A 21453-nucleotide genomic window follows, 5' to 3' on the forward strand; every position below is an offset into this window, starting at 1 on the left:
GATTTTAAAGAAAATGAGAAGAGAAAGAAAACCAGAGAAATTTATGTTCATCACTAAGAAAAGCCTACAGAAATACATCTTTATTGAATGGTTTATTTATAGAAAATATGAAGTAATTTAGAAAAGGTAATCAAATCCCAAGATATGATTACAGACTAATTAAAAATTAACTATATAAAGATTAATTAATATAGAAAATTTCTTATATATCTAATCATCAGTAAGGTTCCCGTTAATTAGTTCAAAAACACTCCGTTTTCTCTTTTATCTCCCTCACCAACCTCAGCCGTTTCTTCAGTAGTAGTAGTACTAGTACCCCCCAACGTACCAACACAGCGAGTCTCACCCTGATAGCTTGGCGGACACCACAATGCAGTGAAACCCATTGCCTGAAACCACTCAAACTCGTTACTAACCCTTTTCTCTTTTACGTGGATCATGTCGTCCACAACTTCCGACGCTGGCAAGGCCGTGCCGGGCCGTCTGGCCGCGGTTTACAGTAAGGTGCAGACCAGCCGCGTCAACATCTCTCTCCCCCTCCCTTCCGTCCTTAAATCCTCCTTCAACATCGTCGACGGCCCACCAAGCTCCGCCACCGGAAACCCAGGTCCATATTTAAATAACACATACACGTACATACATACATATATATATGTGCATGTGCGTGATTGCATGTATATATATATATATATATATATATGTGCGCGTCTGTATATGAATATATATGAGTGATTTGTATATGTATATATGTTATATGTGGTTTAGTGTGTGTACATATATAGATATGTAGTGTATTTGTTGGGATTATCGAGACTTTATATATATGCTACCCCGTTTGTTTAGGCCTATTCTGAAAACATTTTTCGAAAATAACGATTATTTTTTGCCATTTGTTTGCAATCCAAAAAATGGTTTGAAAAATATTTAGATAACGTCCGATCCGTACCACCTCAAGCAAAGGTTTTTTAGTTTTTGGCTGGAATGGAAAATCACAAAATATTTTTTATATAAGCTGAAGAGGCGCAAGGGAAAAAGAGACGACGAATATGAGTTGCGAAGGAAGAGAGTGTGATAATAAAAAGCTTTTGGGGGGTTGAAATTGACATCTAGTACAATTGTCTGCCCATATTGCTTGCAATTTGGGCAGACAATTGTGAGAGCGCCATTGTGAGGCCCACTTGCTTGGGCAAGTGTTCAGGCAACTCGGATAGATATCTCCATAAGGGGCATTCTCACAATTGCATGCTCGGCAGTGAAAAATGATTTACGCAAACTCGTGAAAGATATTTTATTTGGTATAAGCTAGTAACATTTTGAAGTTGACCAATATTTTACACCGCGCCAAATGCTAAAACATGAAGAAAACCTTTAATTTTCAAAATTATTTTACGCCGAAACAATGCATAGAGAATTTACATAGTTCGAAAGTGTGCATATGTCCACGGGAGCGAATGGCTAACAATTTATAAGTACTGTTGTATTATATATTATGCTTTATTAACTGATCGACAGATTTTTTTCATATGTAGTACGTTGAATAATGTGATTTTATGATCAACGCTCTTTTGATTTGTTGGTAATGTGAATTGCTCAAGTGATATATGTGGTTTTTACATTATGATGTGAAAGCAGATGGGATTGCAAAGTTGTTTCCGAACCTATTTGGACAGCCTTCAGTTATCCTAAAGGCAGGTGATTCCGGGGCAGGAGCAAAAGATGCAAGCCTGAAGATTGGTGTTGTTCTTTCCGGAGGACAGGCTCCTGGTGGACACAATGTGATTTCTGGAATTTTTGGTGGGTGTCTTCTTTTATATTATATATATAGGTTGAAATTGGTTTAAGGGTTTTTTGAGATTCTTTTCGTTTGTTTTTGTCTCAGATTACTTACAGGGGCGGACCAAGGGAAGCACAGTGTATGGATTTAGAGGGGGTCCTGCAGGGATCATGAAGGGCAACTATGTTGAGTTGTCGACAGAGTTTATCTATCCTTACAGAAATCAGGTAGAGGCCTTAATTACCCTTTCAGTACTCGTTAGTCATGAGTGTTAAGTCTACGTTGGTCCTTATAAGTGATTATAAGACGTTCTAATTATAATTTTTTGAAACATTTAGTTGAGAACTGTTCACTCATTAAATGTGAAAAAAAAAATTAAAAAATCTCGAAGATTCTTTGTCCTCTTAAAGAAAGAATAAAAAAAAAAATCCTTGAAAATGAATAGTGAAAGTAGAGAGCTTCAATAGAGAGCTTTAAAAAAGTAGGTAGCTAAAATAGAGAAAGATGATTTTTTAGCTAAAATGAAAGTAAATTTGTTGACCCGGATGCGAATGCTCTAAATAGATAAATAATTTCGTTACAACTTAGAAACCTGATTTGCAGCATGTCATTTTCTTACTCAATTTTGTACCATATCTAACGTAGTTTGGATTTTGTTTGACAGGGTGGCTTTGATATGATCTGTAGTGGCAGAGACAAGATTGAAACTCCAGAACAGGTTATATTAATTTCTCGATTTTGTATGCATTTTTCATTTCCCTCAATTATGGTTTGTCGCCAAAAAAATGGCACTTGCATTGATTTTTCTTCTAGATTAGATTTTTCATAAATAGTAACTGAGTAATTCGCATGGTCATACTCTCTTTCAGTTCAAGCAAGCTGAAGAAACAGCCAAAAAGCTTGATTTGGATGGCATTGTAGTCATTGGTGGGGATGATTCAAATACAAATGCTTGTCTCCTTGCTGAAAACTTCAGGTTTGGAATGTTCTGCTATGGTCTCTTTAATATGATTTTAGAGCTGACCACTTTTATTGTTTGTTTGCAGTTTTGTTTACTTATTCTTTCTTCACTTCAATTTTTAAGGGGTAAAACTATGAAGACAAGGGTTATTGGGTGTCCAAAAACCATTGATGGTGACTTGAAATGCAAAGAGGTTCCCACAAGTTTTGGATTTGACACAGCATGCAAGGTAATTAATATGCTCACTTTATTACTTCTCTTTCTTTCTGACTTTTCTAATTCCAGAATTGTGTATGTTTTGATTGTTTAAGGAGATGCCTTTTTCTCATGGATTTTGCTTGCTTTTCATTAATTATGCAGCATGGAAAGATTTTACATTGATATCTTTAAACATGCAGATATATTCAGAAATGATAGGAAATGTAATGACAGATGCCCGTTCAACTGGAAAATACTACCATTGTAAGTGCTCTGGCTTTGCATACTTAAGCATCTTATGTTACAGATGGAGGATAGTAATAGCCTCAGGAAAAAAAAAATCAAAAAACAAAAAAAAGCAATGCTTCCTATTCAACATTAAATTGATTCATCCACAAGTTCTTGAATGGAATGACTCTCTGTGATGTTTTCTCCATTTCAATGCACCACTGATCTGTCTAATTTTGTGCATCCAACCTTTTTGTCATGCATTTAATCCTCAATTATTATACATAAAACTCTTGCACTAGGTTGTATTTGCTTACTGATTGGGTGTTGTTTTATTTTTAACTATTTTTTGAGTTTATGTTTGGTTGTCTTTTACACCCAACTCAAATTTTTTCAACCCAACTCAAATTTATTAAACCCAACATAAAATAAATAAAATAAAATAAAAAGCAACAACAAAAAAATCAGGGGTGGCAAAACAATACAAAAATTAAAAAAGTAGAGTTTTTTTTTTTTTCATTTTTTTCATTTTTAGTTTTACTTTTTCAAATGTATTCAATTTAATTCACCTTCCCAAACATATTTTTCTAATTTTGTTTCATATTCTCTATACTATCCAAACATAATTTCAAAAAATAAATTTTCTCGGTATTCGCAACTTTAAATACAATAAAGAATAATACAAAACAATACAAAAAAATCGCACATACATGTTTTTATTGGTTTTACATAGATCTTCTTTTGGTTGTTCTCCTTATTGCTTTCTTTTTTTTTTCTGCAGTTGTAAGGCTTATGGGTCGTGCAGCTTCTCATATAACATTGGAATGCGCTTTAGAGACTCACCCAAACATTGCAATTATTGGGGAAGAGGTGCCTTTGATAATCTTTCTCCAACTTAATTCTATATCTTTTTCTCTGCTGTATACTCCTTGCAGAGTGTTTAACAGAACATTTAAATCTGAGCCAAGGCTGTGGTTCCAGTAAATGTTAAACATTGTGATGTTAATGATCATTTTTTACCTATCCCAAATGCTTGACAAGGTTATATTTTGCCACAGGTTGCTGCCAAGAAGCAAACACTCAAGAGTGTTACAGACCATATTACAGATATAATCTGCAAACGTTCTAAACTTGGTTATAATTATGGTGTCATACTTATTCCTGAAGGTCTAATCGATTTCATTCCCGAGGTACTATCTCGAAGGAAGCATGGAACCTTCTCCATGTCCTTCTCCCTGTTCTCCTTGCTTCATAATTGACTTTCTTGTGTCTTGAGAAAATTTGAGTTTTAGGGTATGTTAGGATTTGCGATTTCAAAACATGCGATTTCAAAATAACGACTTTAAAACGTGTGATGTTTTTGAAAACGTAGTCAAGTGTTTGGTAAAATCGCAGTTTAACCTTTAAAATCGTGTGTTCTTAAAAATGCAAGCAATGGGGTTTTTAATAAGCGATTTGGTTTAAAATCTCTATCATATGGTGAGACAATCTCAGAGTTCTGGCTTTCTTTACTGTGTAACCTGCAGGTACAACACCTTATTTCAGAGCTTAATGAAATCTTAGCCCATGGTGCTGTTGATGAAACTGGAATTTGGAAAAAGAAACTCCAAAGCCAATCTCAGGCGCTTTTTGAGCTGTTCCCAGAAGCAATTCAAGAACAACTACTGCTTGAAAGAGATCCACATGGGAATGTGCAGGTAATTGTTCTTTTGTCTTGAATTGTTGGATTGTTGTCTTGAATTTTAACACTTTTGATTTCATACCTCTAGGTTGCCAAGATAGAAACAGAGAAAATGCTCATTCAAATGGTGGAAACTGAATTGGACAAAAGGAAGCATGAGGGTCAATATAATGGGCAGTTCAAAGGACAATCACACTTCTTTGGGTACTGGCATAATGTTCATCTTGTTCTTTGGATCTGATGGTTAATGCTGTTTATGTTTAACACAAATGGCATCTAACAATGACTTGAATTTCACTTTTTAGTTATGAGGGCAGATGTGGTTTGCCTACAAATTTTGATGCAAACTACTGCTATGCTCTGGGTTATGCAGCTGGAGCCCTCCTTCACTCTGGAAAAACTGGATTGATTTCTTCGGTTTGTGTTTTCATGTTTTTCTTTCATATGTACACTGTTATTGCATGTTTCTTTTTTCTTTTAAATCTTTATATTGTCTTTTTTCTTGGTCTGTTCAAGTTTGTCTTATTTTCTATTCAACAGTCTGCTGAGCATCATAATCCCATGTCTTTTACTGATTCAGAATATCAACTGCAAATCCAGGTAGGAAATTTGGCTGCCCCAGTTGAGGAATGGACAGTTGGTGGAACAGCATTGACTTCCTTAATGGATGTCGAGCGAAGACATGGTATGCTACAATTGGTCTTGTTCGTCATTAATTAATTCATCCCTAACTAACCCAATAGATCGAACCTTCTATGTTATTTGCTACTACTATTTTTCTGGTAACTTTTGTCAGGTTGGCAATTTTTGACACGGCCCATAAATTCGATACAAATCCAACACGAAATTAGCAGATTAGAGTTAAGGAATCTAACGCGTTTAATTAAATGGGTCAGGTTAAGGTTAACCTATATATTTTTATACACATGACTTGGCAAGATCCAAAACCGACACGGGAATTTGAATTGTCACCCATTTTGCTCAGCTTGAAACCACCAACAATCACACGTGATGAAATCAATATGCTTCCTGACAATTTCATTAGTAAAGGCATTGTTGTAATGACGTAGGGAAAAAAGCCATATCTGCGCTATCACTTCAATATGGCTAGTCAATTTGGAATTTCCCTAGAAATTCCTTATAAAGCTTAATTTCACCTAAAATTTATAAAGAAGTTCTAAATTGACTAGTCATTTTGAAGCGATAGCACATATGTGAATAGCATTTTTTTTCTATGTCGGTTCAATTATGACCCACTTACCTAGGATTTAAAAGTTGACCTGATCATCCTGTACTCGCATTTCACACACTAAAGGCTCATATTAATTACCTGGTCATTTCTGTGCTCAAATATTTCCATGATTGTGTACCCAACTCATGATCTCCATGTTAAGTTTTTGAATGCTTAATCTTTTGCAGGGAAGTTCAAGCCTGTGATTAAGAAGGCAATGGTGGAACTTGAAGGTAACTACTTTTTTCTCCTTAAATCTGTTGTGGCCTTCACCAAATGATCATTGGAGTGGCATTGAGTAGTACTGCTGCATGCAGTGCCTAGAACTTTCCTTCATTTTCCTCTTTTTTTTCTTTTTCTTTTTTTTTTAAAAAAAAAATCTTAGGGTCTTTCTTGTCATTTATGAAATACCAGGTTCACCTTTCAAGAAACTTGCATCCTTGCGGGATGACTGGGCACTCAACAATCGATATGTTAATCCAGGTATGTTATGGCATTTTCTCTTTTTATTTTTTTGAAGTAATAAATAAAACTATATTAGAAAGAGAAGAAACCTTTGCATATAAGTAGCATACATATAATCCCTCTGAATAATTACAAGTTCAGATTCAAATTAACAATCAATGAAGTCTATAAAGGAAGTGATATCAACACTGTCACAACCAGTAGACCACTTATATGATGTGCAATGATCATTTTTCTATATGATAACTGCAGAAATATTAACCGCTCAAAAATAAACATCTTAATGCCATTGACGTCGAGTTTGGTTTGCGGAATCTAACATTCTCTTGGTATTCACATTCCCAAGAATGCGATGCCTAAAAGTCTAAATTCCCATAAATGTGACTATTTCCCACGTTTGATTAGGAATTAGATAGCCTTAGAATTTCTGGGAATATAGGATTCTCATGTTTGGTTTACTCCTAGGCATTCTGTAGAAATTCTTTACTCTTCGCAAAATATCCTTATGTTTCTCTCTTCATGTGCAAAGACCGTTTGATACAAAATTATTTAAAAATTAAACGACCGAAAATATGGAGTTTTTTTTGTAGTGTAATAGGAAAGAAAAACTATTTATAAACCATGGTTTTTCTTTCATTCCAAATATATAAGCTATCTATACTATTTGATTTTTTTATTTTTTTTTCATTTATATTTGTGTGGATAAAATAGTTTCTTCACTTTTATGTTCATTTCCCTTTTTTGTGGAAAATAGTTTCTCACTTTTGTATACAAAAATTTTGTCCAAACTATTGATTCTTTTTCAAGAGTTTTACAAGGAGTAGCATTATTCGTTTACAAATTCTCAGAATCAAACCCAAAAAGTATTATTAAAAAAAATAATCAACAAAATTATCACATAATTTAACTTTTCTTGTATAACCATTTATTCGTTTACTGATATTCTGACTTTTGCTTTCTCCTTTTGTTCAGGTCCCATTCAATTTGTAGGCCCAACTGCAAATACCATCAATTACACTCTACTGCTGGAGCTTGGAGCGGAAGCTTAGGAGCATCCATGGGTTCTCGTCAAATATTCAACTTTACAAAATATTACACGTTAAAATATTAATTAAATGATTAAATTTTTTTTATTTTTTTTTTCGTTTAAACTTTTGAAATAAGTGACGATTTAACAAACTGGCTCAGGACCTCAAGTCCCAAGCAACCCCACAAATTCCTCAAATGTGGAGATAACGCGGTTACAAATACAGCAAGTCTAGTGTGGGGGCAAGGTCCATCATGTTCTTTTAGTGGAATAACATGTTCATATTTCACCTCCATCCTCTGAAGATAAAGTTTTGGGTAAATTACATTGTCTCATTAAACTACCATCACATTTACACTTATTCCTCTAAATTTTAGCTCACTGCAACTCGCCCCAACGAACTATCATTTTGTTTCGGGTTGCATTCTGAGTTAAATTAGGCCGTTAAAGGTAACATAATCTATCACACGTAATACATATATGATAAGGTAAAATTATACTTTGTCCCCTCAAATTACTACCTCATTTACACTTAGACCTCTAAATTGTGATTCAGTGCAACTTGTCTCATCCATGTGATGTGTTTTCCATCCACATTTAATCTGATCCAGGGCAAACTTGGAACAAAATGGTAGTTCATAAGGGTGAATTGCATAGAGTTAAAATTTAGAAGTGTGAGTACAAATAAGGTGGTAGTTTTGGGGGAGGGCAAAATATAATTTACCCTAAAGTTTTCCTACATGTGGGTTAGTTAATTTAACTTTGTTCCCCCTTGAATGATATTGAACTTCTATGACCCTCTACAGTGATCAAAGTAGCAGCATCTTGAGAACCTCTGAACTACCAAGAGCCAATTATAGACAGCCAGCATTACAAGTACCTTTGCTATTTTATTAGTTCAGGCAATCAGAATGCTTTAGATATCATATCACCACTTTAAAGGTAATTGTTACCGTTCACAAATCCAATCACAATTGGGTTAACAATGGTAATTGCAACAACTTTTACTATGAACCACTTACAAATTAATGTGATTGTTCACGTGATAATTATCATGTTAGTTATTAAAATGTGAACTACTGCATAGCAATCTGTGTGACACATACCACATTTATAAATTGACGTAATAATTCATGTGATATTTACCATTTTAAACACTAAAATGTGAACTGCCATGTGACGCTCATTTCAATAAAATATAAACCGACAAGTGTAATTGTAAAAGAGTTATAATAAAAGTTGAAATATCCAAAGCATTTTCCATTTGGTTCATTATAAAATTGCATCGACATTGTTGCTACTCACCATGTTACCATTCCTACAAAAATAATTTTACTCTTCACACCCATTTATTACATTAGTTTCACACTGGCTGACGTGATGTGTTTTAAATGATTTTCTACATCAGCCCTTTAAAAAAAAAATCAATTAAAACACGTCATGTCAATAAATGTAAAATAAATCATGTGAAGAATTACTCTTCCTATAGTCACATAATATCTCATCTCCAGTAGCTACATATAAGGTTTTATCAAGATCTATCAAATAATTCACAATGGACACCTCGTATTTAACTTTTCTCTACATTTTTAACAAAAACCACAAAAACGCTCATACAACAAATTCTTTACATTTGTCAAATTCTCTCTTTAATTTAAAGAGATAAAAAGACAATGTTATAATTTTTTTTTTAATATTACTTTTTGCAAACCGTCCCAACTTTTTCCCTCTTTGCACTACAAATGTATTCATGACAGTTATTTTTGTGATAAAAATAATATTTATTTAAAGTAGATAAACATATAAATAATTTGTTTTTTAAGCGTTTTAAAAAGTGGCTAACTAAATCAATAAAAATAATTTTTATAAAATTAAATTTAGAGAAATTATGAAGAGACGACAGTAAGTGATCTCATTACCCCATGTCCTATGTGAGTCATGTGATGGACATGAAGGTTCAATTGGATTGGAACCTTCTAGATGTTTGATTGTTTAAATTTTTTTTTTTTTTTAAAAAAAAAAGTATTATTTATAGTTGAACAGAAAATGTTTGTTATCACTGCATATAACATTATAACTTAATGATATACAAGAAGTTAAATTAACATTAACGATTCAAATAATAATATTGAGATAAAAATACATAAATTTTTATACTCAAAATGATAATTACTTTTTTTTTTTTTTTTTGTGAAACTCCCCTACCCTAACCCTACCATACTTTGGGTTTTGTTCGGCAACTTTTCTATTTTCAAAATAAAAAATTCATATTTTTTTCAAAACTATTAATAAATAATTCAAACATAAAATATATTTCAAATGCAAACTCTAAAATAAATAAATAAAAAATCGTTTTTTATATTATATTAAAATACATTTTCATAACATTTTTTTTTTTTTTTAAAAAAAAATATCCTTATAGTAGCTAGGACAATGACTTGAGAATTGATTCCATGTTACGCATGTAAGAATCCCTTGCGTTAACGGGTCAATATTGGGCTTGATAAATGGGTCGTGTGGGCTTTCCGGCCCATATCCCAACAAAAACCTTCGTTAAAAAGAGAACAAAGAAAGAAGAACACAGTCAACAATGAAAAACACTACGGTGTTCCTTGCTCGAAGAATACTAACAAATGTCAACAACCCAGCTTCAAGACTGCGATACTACTGCTCGCCACCCTCATCCTCCTCTCCTCCCTGTAACAATAAGCTCTTTGTTGGAGGTTGATCTCTCTATCTCGCTCTCTCTTGCTCTCCCACACATTAACACACACAAGTACATGTCCTAGTGCTTTTGGTTGCTTATATGATGAACATGGGTTCTGGGTGTTGCAGGCTTGTCATGGTCGGTGGACGAGAGGTCTCTGAAAGACGCTTTCTCTTCCTTTGGGGAGGTCACTGAAGGTATTATATTAAAAGCATTGCCAACTAACGTAGAACTCCAGTTTCTCATAATTGTTCGTAGCTTGTTTGATGAAAGGCCTGAATGATTTAGTTTTCATTATTTCCTTATCAAATTTTTGTTCTGAAATTTTAAGATGTAACAATCAAGTACATTATGTATAGGAACACGATTTATTATAGTTCTCTAGCATTCGCTTGGCTTTTTCGAGTGGACTCTTGATATGTGAAAGGAGCATCAGTGGACTCTTGATACGGTGAATTTAGCTTTTGAGATAATTATAAATTTGCTTATATAGTAATATGCCGGAAACAATCCTTGAAGTACTCCCATTGTGTACGATAGCTACTCCAGTCAAGATCTTTCTATGGTAACCCAATGTGTACTTATATGTGTGATACTGTCATTGTATATGTTCATGATATCAGAAGTATTTCCTTTAAATATACTAGACAAGTGTGTTGAGTTCTTCCATCCAATCTATTGAAGTTACCTTTAGATTTCTATTCAAGTATCTTGTATTTTTAGTTCCACATCTATTAGAGTTCCTAAATCAAGCAACTTTTCGAGTTTTTTAGTGAATATATTGTACGACAAAGACAGCGGTAGGTCTAGAGGCTTTGGATTTGTTAATTTTTCAAAAGAAGATGATGCCAGAAGTGCAAAAGATGCCATGGATGGAAAGGTGAGTTGTTGTTTATAATCATCATAGACTTCAAGTGCAATCTTCCAAACTATCCTCTTTGTGATAACTAACAGCTGCTGCTGATATGGGTGGTTTTGGTTATAGGCATTGTTAGGTCGACCACTGAGGATTAGCTTTGCTCTTGAAAAGGTTCGTGGTGGACCTGTGGTAGTCCCTCGCCTTTCAAATATTGGAGATGTCACCAGTCGCAATACTTGAACTTCCTGGTAATATTTTAAGGTCGCTTATGGTGAAAAATGACAAAATATCAGCTGTGGTAACGTTGATTTGTATATGGTGGTTGTGATGCTGTCTCTCTCTGCTCAATTAGCCTTGGACCCCATGGTTTATCACCACACCAGCACCACCGCAAGCCCCCCCCCCCCCCCCCCCTTGCAAATGTAACCGGTGGGAGTGAAAATGAGGGGCCATATGCTATTTGGATTATGTTACGATCCTAAGTGTCCCTTAATATCTTAACTATGTGAATATAAGTTTTTGAGTACCTTCCCCTTGCAAACCAGTTTTTAAACCGGTTTGCATCAAGTTATCACTTGATCTTTGACGTCATGCTGCTCCTGTTTTTGACTTATTTGAACACAGCACTCATGTCAGCATATACGCTCGCATGCTCACACACACACACACACTTCAGAGACCATCTTCGAGCTTGTATATTCTATGCTTTCTTTCTTTCTTTTTTTGTTTGTTTGTATGTGTATATGCTCAAGTTTCTCTTTGTTGTTAGACTAATAAATATGTTCCTGGTTCTTACTGTGCTGTTTTCTGTATTTTCCTTGATCTGTATTTTGAGACTGGTTTACAGGTGAAAGGTATGCAAGGGAACTAATCTTAACCAGGACTTGAAGTTCGTCAAAATCCAACTATCACTGGCCCTGGGTTCATTCACACACATGATACATACATAAACGGGATGATGTACTTTCAGCCTTCAAGGCTCTAAGCCCTTGAGATTTCAAGATGTACGTCGAACTCTCTCCTTGTTTCATGTTCTTTCCATCTTGGAGACCTATTTATTGTTTTCTAGTGGAGATGAAATTTTGGCTTTCCTGCTGAGAAGAGGTGTTATAGAGACGTGACATTTAAAGGCAAGGCAGCGATATTGAGGGCAACACTATTTTAGTGGTTTTAAATGTATTTTTGAATCGTTTGGAAAATAATTTATACCATATAATGATTTTATAACGATTTTAAAAGCGTTGTTAAAAGGAAAAATATATAGGTATTGGGCAAAGTTTTCCTTCAAACTAAGTTAGAGAAAATTCATCCAAATTAAATTAACATCTATTCTTAAAACATGTTATTCTCACATGCATTTTTAATAGGATTAATTGAGCATGTCAATTTAAGAAACTTGTTTGGAAGAATTTATTCTAACCCAATTAAGAAGAAAACCTTTTTCAATGATATTCTTAAGAGTGTTATTACAAGTAATGCTTTGAATCTTTGGTAGTCCTTCTCACGCATACCATTTTCTCATGGTTTGAGGATGAGATTCTTAGACCTCATTTCATAAACAAAGGGGTGGCATCATTTGCCCACTTTGATACTCTTACTCACGCATGCTATTTTCTTGAGACTCTTAGACCTCATTTCATAAACAAGGGATGACATCATTTGTCCAAAGGTCATTGTATAAATGTGAGAGTAATGCTAGATCTCATTGCTATTTCATATTGCTGTTGCAGTAATGTCAATCAACTCTTGATTTTTTTTTTTTAATGAGGATTGATTGGTACTGCCATATTAATACTGGTGAGATAAAAGTGTAGTTTCTAACATTACTCTAATGGTGAAACAAAAGCTTGGAAAAAATAGAAAATAAAATTATGATGAGTTATTTTAAAGGTTTTAGTTAGCAAAAAAAAAAAAAAAAAAGTTTTGAGTTGACCCATAGTAGATTGATTAGATTGGTGAGATTAAAGCTGATAAAAAAACGACTTTCTCGTAATATTGACCATAAAATCTTAATATAACTTTCTATCTAATAATTTAAGGCAATATTAATCTTAACATTCATGAAACTAAATAATAACTCACAAAAACTCAAACACAAAAAGAACTATCCAAATAATAACTCTTTCTTTTCCTAAATCACATATTCTAAATTTTCTAAAATATTTCCAACATAATTTTTTTTAAAAAAAATCCTAATTATCATTTTAAAATTGAATAGTCCATATTTTACCATTAAATAAGATGCAATAAACTTTTTCTTTTTTTTAAACGAAAGATCTGAGTATTTCATTGATCAAAAATCACGAGTATGAAGCTCTTATGTCACAAAGCATAAAACTCTGCAAAATCGTAATCACATGCTATGAGGTTACAAAGGCATAGATATAAACAAAATTCTTATAATAAAGTGTTATTTATGATTTTCATTTTACGCTAACCCATGTACATAAATAGTTAAAAAGCAAATATGCTCCGAGCAGACTAGATCTAAGACAAAGGTAGCCAAATATCTTAGAAAAATTTATTTAAACCGGCCGTGAGAGATAATCTCTCACACCGAACTACTCAGGCCGTGATAGATAACCCTTCATACTTAACTAACTTCCATATCATAAATCGTCTATGAAGTCAGATTTATGAAGAAGAAAACTCTTATTCAAAGCAAAAACAACAACCAACAAATAACAGCAGTGGTCATGGAGGTAGATAGATTGATGCATAGCGGAGAGGCCAAAATTGTTGATCTGGTTGGAGAACACCTACAAACAAAAGAAAATTAAATCAGAATTGGAGGGAGATGGTAGAGCGGGGAGTAGAAAGGAAAAAGGAGAGGAGGAGGGAGATATGTGTTCTGAGAGTTTTTTTCTCTATTGCCGGCATAAGATGCAATAAATTAAAACAAAGTTAAGATATTTTAAAATACAAAGTTCTCTTTCGAACTGGGTTGAGGAAAATTTCGCTAACTCATTCTATTATATTAATATTTGTCATTAGATCTCATGATTCTCACATATATTTTTAAAATGCATATAAGAATCAAATGGAGACCTTCCCCTCATCATAGAAGGTGATTTTCAATCTATTGTCATAGTCATTAAGGCATATTGGTGTAATTATTTCAAACATTCATCACTACTCCCTCACTTCAAAAGCTAGTAAGCTGTTAAAGTCAGACGTAGTGCTAACTCCCAAGCACATTTGATTGCAAAATGAGTTGCTTACACCTTAATTTCATAAGCATTCCCATTGATATGAACCCTGTTAAATCCTGTACTTCAAGATAAAAAAAAAAAAATTACTCTTCGCCATCCCCTTCTCTTAGCCTTTTCCTTAATACTGATAAAAAAAAAAAAAAGAAAAAAAAAAAAGAAAAAAAAGAAGATAGAAAAGAAGAAGAAAGAAAGAATAGCATGCTCTAAGGTAGATGTTATATACCTTCGCCATCCCCTTCGCTTCCTTTTAGATAAATCTTGAACATTCTCCTATTGCTAAAGGGCTTGGATTGGGTATTCTGTGTCTATTTTGTGTATATTCTTGTCTTTGTTTCACAATCTACCGTTTGGTAGCTTATTTAAGTTAGGTTTTTCCTAATTTTGTGGGTAAAGATTCTTTATCTCTAGTTCACAGCTATGGCCTTTGGGCTCTGTTTTCTCACCATTAGGCGTTGAGGTTGTATTTGGTGCTCTTGTTCTTCTGTTGTTTCTCTGGTTGTGTAATTCCTTTGGGGATTATTTTTCATAAATGAAGAAGAAGGCACAGTGTTCAAAAACCAAACAAGATGGCATCCTTCTTGAGCATATTAGAGGATGGTTGAATCACCTCCGATGACCATTGGGGTGGGCTCGACAAATTTCTTTAAGTTCTTTTTTTTTTTTTTTTTTGAATTTTTTTATTATGGATGACACATGTCACAATATGATTGATAATGATGTAATACTTTATGGCTTTCGTAAGAAAGTTAGACATAAGTTGAGTGCAAAAACTAATGTTTATTTGATGCTTTCAACAAATATGCTTTAATTAAAGTAAGCGGATATCTGCTGTAAAAGATTTGAACGGCTAAGATTGAAGAATGACAACCGACGTCGCTGTGAGATAACTTTACACGCTTCCCGCTAGCGTCTGTTAACACAATGCCAACAAAATGGCGGCCAATGAAACAGAGAGTAGAAAATGTTGACAAAGAAGAAGCAGAGAGACGTAGGCTTACACGGCCATATAACCTCAAACCTCCCTCTTAAACGATCTAGAAAACAACCTCAAACCCTCCAACACGCTTGATGTCGGGTTCTTTATTGTTGTTCTTTTAGGCTTTTGGTGAATCTATTGCTGCTGAAGAATGAAAGTAACATGGATTATTCAAAGTGTGTTTAAATTTAAAATTCAAAACAGGTTAATGGGTTATTTAGATTTGGTTCTAGCATGTGATTTATAAATTTTACTGTATTAGCTACCTCAACCATCTTCCTTGATTATCGACAAGTTTCAAGGAACCAATTCAACGATGCTTATTATCCATTTACGCATGAGTATGTTACCAAAGGATGTAGTGCTCTGTTTTATGATTATCATGCTCTGTTTTATGTTATCAATTAAAGAACTATTCTTCTTAATATAAAGATGTAAGTTGGATTCTTATGCAATGATTAAAGAAGTTATTTTCCATTTATGGCATTGAGATGAGGTGTTTCTTGGTACGAGGATTAAGTTTAAACTTTTAGGATAAGTGATCGAATGGTGATATAACATGGTATTAGAGTTAAAAGACTACTGAAAAGACTGTGTTGTTAATTATTTTTTTGTGTTTATTTGTTTGTAAGAAAATCGAAGGGACTCAAGGCTATGACCGATGCTTGGCTTGTTCTTGTAAACCTCAGTCTCTCTGCCTCTTCTTCATCAACATTTTCTCGTATTTGTGAATGAATAGATTTTGCATTTATCTTTACTTTAAGGGTTAAATACGTTTTTACCCGTTGTGGTTTAATTCTTTTATTTTTTGCTTTTAGTGGTTTATTTCGTATCACAAATAGTGCCTTAGTTTTTTGACGAAAATTTAGACGAAAATACTATCTCTATCTTTAGCCAAAATTAAGATATCATTTGCGATTCGAAAGGAATAACGGGGTAAAAAATAAAGAGTTAAACCACTGTTTACTATTTAACCCTTACTTTAAAAACCAAACAAGACGGCACCGTTCGGTCCGTTCCCAAGCAGAAACGACACCGTCTAGAACAAGCGTAGTGCTATATAACTGCTAAGAGGTTACAAACTACAAAGTACAAACTCAGCCCCCTTCTCGAACTCCAAGCAATTCGATCAGAAGCTCAGAAATCGAACTTCACACTCTCAAAGAATGGAAAGCGAAGGCCAAGAACCCAATCCCAACGACGACAACCACCACAACGACGATGACGGCAGAGAAGCCACAATCACGGCCTTCCGCGAGATCACCTCCGCCACCAGAGAGGAAGCCATCTTCTTCTTAGAGATCCACAAATTCGACCTCGACGCCGCCGTTTCGACCATCCTAGACGACGTCGTCGCCACCACCACCACCAACAACAACAACAACAAGGATAACGATAACAACGAAAATGCTAACGATGATACTGACGCCGTTGTCACGCCCTCGCTGCCGTTGGATCCGGAGTCGCCGGAATACTGCCCCACGCCGTCTAGGTCCCGGTCTCCGTCTCCGTCCCGGGCTGCGTACGAGCTCCGGTCGCGGCGGGAAAAGAAGGAGAAGAAGAAGAAGAGGAAGAACGACGGGCCGTCGCGCGGGAGACGTAGTACACGTGGCAACGTCCGTACGCTCTCCGATCTGAAACGGCCGGGTCGGGACGAGTCCGATAGCGACGAGTCCGATGAGCCTCAGGAGTACTACACCGGTGGCGAGAAGAGGTAGCTCTTTTTTATTCTATATTTATTTATTTATTTTAGGGTACGAGTCCGATGAGCCTCAGGAGTACTACACTGGTTGCGAGAAGAGGTAGCCCTTTTTTATTCAATATTTATTTATTTATTTTAGGGTTTCTGTGTTTGGCTACTTAGAAAACCTAGGAGACTTGCAAAGAAAAATTATTTTTGTCGCCTGATTGGAAATGCAACACCAGTAGCATTAAGATTGAGCAGATTCAAAATTGGCAAGAATGTTGACTTGACAAAATAGACGCCATTGTGATTGAATGGATGAGAATGTTCCCGATATGTTCAGCTAAGTGAATAGAATTGGTTGAACGTGAAGATTTGTGTATTAATCATATGGTTGTGTTTGTGTTTTTAGTTGTTGGCGTTTACTGAGTTTAATCTCATAGCTTTTCAAGGGAAGTATCTTTTGCATATAATAGGTGGAATGAATGCGTTGAGGAAGCTAGTTTAGAATTGGTGATGGGTAGGCACTGTTTGAATTGTTTGGCAATTTCGTAATGTTTGGTTCACCCATAGAGAAAATAAAAGAAGATAAAATTTTTAAATTCATGTTATTTTCCAATGTTTTAGTGCGTGTTCAGAGTGTGAGAAAAAATGTCTTTTTTTTTTTCTTTTTTCCTTGTCCCATAGAGTTTTATCTCTAAAATTTGTGAAATTTGAAGAGAAAGCAAGAAATCGGAAGAGTAAATGAGCAACCATGAATCAGAAGTGAGTGAGCACTATTTTGAAGGGATTTTGTGAGAAAAGAACTAACCATGAACCTGAAGAATAAGTGAGCAGCTCTGAGTTGGGAGTGCATAAGCATCTACTGAAGTATGAGCTGAAGGTTGTCTTAAAGAACCTTCGTCAGGCTATGAGAAGGGAACCTTGATGATGGAGTTAAGACCCAAATTTTTTTTTAAGCCATAAAGAGCAAAAGCTTCTTATGGCAATCCACTTTTGCTTCCACTTGGTGGTACATGTTGTAAACAATCACCGTCATCTTGTATTGAACAATGAAGTTTTTCCTCACTTCTCTCTATTAGGAAAATGGGGTCCTTTGGCAGGCTTCTGTAGCAATTCTGTAGCCACAAGACCATAATGGAAAAGTAAGGCTCAGCTGGGCCCAATTGAAGGTCGCTCAACGTCGTTTGTAAATTGTTTGCCTTATTTTATTATATGCACACTTGAGTATGGTATTGTTGTCACCAAGTTGTTGTGATATCCTCTTTTTTCTTTGACCAGAAATATTCTTATTAAATTTGTTGGTTGCATTTCAAAGCATTTTTGTAACAAGATCATGAGCTATCTTTGTCAATGAATCTAAGTATTGTTGTTATATGCTGTATACAAGCTATTGCTACTATTAATCTGTTCTTCTTTTTGTTGCAGTGGAATGCTTGTCCAAGATCCTACCAGAAGCAATGATGTGGATGCAATCTTCAGTCGAGCTAAACAGGTGGCTATAGAACCTGCTGATTACCTTCAACCATCTTCAAGCTCTAAAAGTTTTACTGGAACAGCTAGATTACTCTCTGGAGAGATGGTGTCATCTGCACCTGAGCCCCCCGAAGTTATCACTCGCACCATCACTTTCTGGAGAAATGGGTTCTCCGTGGATGATGGTCCTTTGCGAAGGTTAGATGATCCTGAAAATGCATCCTTCTTAGAGGTAATATTTTATTGTAAGCTCCATTAAGGAGGTGCTTATGGTTATCTATCTCAATATTTTGTGCTGCATTTTTGTGTTTGTGCTATTATGGTTTATGAGAATTTCTTCTATTTGCCCTTGTTTAAAGGGTGAATAGTTTCCATATGATGGCAAAGCCCGGAAACTTCATTTATTTATCGAAAAAAGAAAAGCCCAAAAACATAAGTGGCATCAAGATGATTAAGTTGTAAAAAATCGGGTCATGTCGGGTTGACACGACCCATTAAGTAATCATGTTTATCGGGTCGTGTAACACGTGTTGGACCTATTTATGTAATCGGGTCAATCGGGTTGACACGAACCTGACCCGTCAACCCGAATTGCCAAGCTTACTGGACGGTGAAGTCATGGGTTCAAGTCCCACCAGGTGTGCGTGGAACTTACCGATAAAAAAAGAAGTGTGATTTTCTGGTTGTAATCATCTTATTGATGTGAACCAATTAACACGAAACACAGGAAAAGAAGAAGAAGGAAGACATCACTTTTTAAGTTCCATAGGTGGTTTGACTTCTTCCTCCTATGGTTGGAGTTAAAGACTGCAAATATTTTCTGACGGAACCGCTCGCATTGTACCATTGTGTTATCACTTTTATTTTAATTGACATGTTGCGTGCCTATGATCGGTTGTATCTGAATGCAGAGCATCAAGGAGTCCAAGTGCCCCGAGGAGCTTGAACCCACAGATAGGAGAACTTCTGTACATGTTGATCTCCAGAAGCGGGATGAAAACTATCCTGTGCGTCCTATTTCGACCCTGATCTCCTTTGTATTTGTTTCTGTCTGCATGTGTTTCTCTTACTGTTCCTTTGTCCCGTTGCTTTAATGCAGGAGCCAGCGAAGCCAGTGAAGCGCTACATACCTTTTGAGGGAGTGGGAAGAACTGTAGGTAGCAGCAGCACCACTGCCCCTGCTGCCTCTGAACCCACCGTTGCAGCCACTTCCCTCAACACTGCTCCATTGCCATCAATGGGTTTAGTGGTCGATGAGTCATCACCGTCAACTTCTATTCAGTTAAGATTGGCGGATGGTACACGAATGGTTTCTCGCTTCAACCACCACCATACAATCAGAGACATCCGTGATTTTATCGATGCCTCAAGACCAGGTGGTGCTAGAACTTACCAGCTGCTGACAATGGGGTTCCCTCCCAAACAACTCGCTGATCTGGACCAGACTATAGACCAGGCTGGCATAGGCAATTCAGTTGTCATCCAGAAATTCTAGCTGGTTGCATTGGTGCTAACCCGTTTTGCGTTAGCTTTCTCATATCCATGACAAAAAGTTGATTTATTCCATGTTATACATATGATTTGATTCAGAAGTATTTTCCATCAAATACATGTTTCTGAAGCAAAGATCTATCCAATTGCGAAAACATGGAGTTGAATCTGATATATCTGCGGTATTGTGTTTCGTCTTTTGCCATTGGATAGTTGACAGGTTGATGATTCGGAAACCCTTGGGTCAGCAAAGGGATCTGATTCGGAACCCCTTGGGCCATTGCGTTGGTGGACTCCCCGGAACAATAGGGCCCTCTGAAACATCTTGGGTAACTTGAATTTTTTTCCTTCTTTTTAAGAGAATATGGATTGGGGGGGGGGGGGGGGGGGGGGGGTGGGTTACGAGAAGGCTAATTTAATTTGCTCACTCGTCAAGCAAGCCTGGTGCTGGAGATATTTAGTGACCTACTTATGACTAAGACCATGTTTTTCTTCTTAATTATCTGATTTCACTGTAAGGGTAAATTAAATTGATATCGGTCATCCAGCTACCAATAAGGGGCACTAACTAAGAGCAGTCCGAGCGGCTTATGGGAATTTTGAGCCAAATTAGGTAATCAAAACCTCTTTTTGCTATCTTAGATAACCGGTTTTCAAAACCTCATCCAACAGCTTATCTAAAATTTTCTCTACTTTATTAAAATAATCATTTTTTAAGACAGGCCCAAGAATCCTTATCCCTAGCGGGAATAGCTTCGCCCCCCAGTCTTCTTCTTCCCCTTCCCCACACCCCCTCCTCCTCCTCCTCCTCCTCCAATTATCAAGTTGCTATTGTTGTTGTTGTTCTTAGGCGAATTAGATCCTCCGATCGGTGGCGTTAACGCGGGCAGCGGAGACCCGACCGGCCTCCTCAAGCGAGGCCACCCAATGGTCTGGGAAGAAGAGCCACCTGCCTTTTCTCCGACCAAATCCCATACCCGTTACCCATCCTCCAACCAATTGCATAAACAACCCAAAAGGAAAACCCAAATCCAAATCCTATACCAGACGAATGGATCGGCGGGTCGGCCATCGTGGTCCAGATTAGCGACCTGCTCGACCGCGGCGGCGACGAGCTCAAGATCCTATACTTCTTGGAGGGACTGAAGCGGCAAGGACCGACGGGACCGTGATCACCATGAACAGCAACCACGAGATCATGAATGTGGAGGGCGACTTCTGGTACGTGATGAGAGAAAGAGGAAGAAAGTGAAAGAAACAACTCTGAACATTGCAGGAGAAAAAAGTAATAAAATAAGTATCCATTTGTGCACAGTATCATGTGGCGTGATACTGTGCACAAATGTAGAAGAAATCTTTTCTAGCGTTGGGTTGCATAATCTGTTGGAGCAGGGTTTTATCGTTTTTGCCATCTACTTTGGCCAAAATGTGAGTTTACATAAGCTGCTAGGGATGGTCTAACAACGTAGTCCCAACTAATAAA

General features: G+C 36.0%; 3 protein-coding genes across 3 annotated transcripts; all 3 read left to right on the plus strand.

Moving 5' to 3' along the window:
- The first annotated feature begins 267 nt into the window (after positions 1–267).
- Positions 268–7802, plus strand: LOC133861380 (pyrophosphate--fructose 6-phosphate 1-phosphotransferase subunit beta-like). Its single transcript, XM_062297164.1, has 16 exons — positions 268–607; positions 1633–1794; positions 1880–2001; positions 2439–2492; positions 2644–2750; positions 2859–2964; positions 3134–3197; positions 3943–4031; positions 4220–4351; positions 4688–4858; positions 4931–5046; positions 5148–5259; positions 5443–5527; positions 6262–6306; positions 6488–6556; positions 7511–7802. Exons 1-16 carry the CDS (start codon positions 439–441, stop codon positions 7585–7587), a joined length of 1680 nt encoding a protein of 559 aa, XP_062153148.1. The 5' UTR covers positions 268–438; the 3' UTR covers positions 7588–7802.
- Positions 7803–10144: 2342 nt separating this feature from the next.
- On the plus strand, positions 10145–12407 carry LOC133861639 (glycine-rich RNA-binding protein 4, mitochondrial-like). The gene is made up of 5 exons (XM_062297429.1): positions 10145–10288; positions 10401–10469; positions 11046–11152; positions 11258–11379; positions 11979–12407. The coding sequence occupies exons 1-4, from the start codon at positions 10156–10158 to the stop codon at positions 11369–11371; spliced, it is 423 nt and encodes a 140-aa protein (XP_062153413.1). The 5' UTR covers positions 10145–10155; the 3' UTR covers positions 11372–11379; positions 11979–12407.
- Positions 12408–16418: 4011 nt separating this feature from the next.
- On the plus strand, positions 16419–20163 carry LOC133861149 (plant UBX domain-containing protein 4). Its single transcript, XM_062296866.1, has 4 exons — positions 16419–17033; positions 18432–18711; positions 19391–19486; positions 19579–20163. The coding sequence occupies exons 1-4, from the start codon at positions 16486–16488 to the stop codon at positions 19972–19974; spliced, it is 1320 nt and encodes a 439-aa protein (XP_062152850.1). The 5' UTR covers positions 16419–16485; the 3' UTR covers positions 19975–20163.
- Positions 20164–21453: the final 1290 nt, after the last annotated feature.

This window comes from Alnus glutinosa, chromosome 2, assembly GCF_958979055.1.
Source record: "Alnus glutinosa chromosome 2, dhAlnGlut1.1, whole genome shotgun sequence".
NCBI classification, from domain to species: Eukaryota; Viridiplantae; Streptophyta; class Magnoliopsida; order Fagales; family Betulaceae; genus Alnus; species Alnus glutinosa.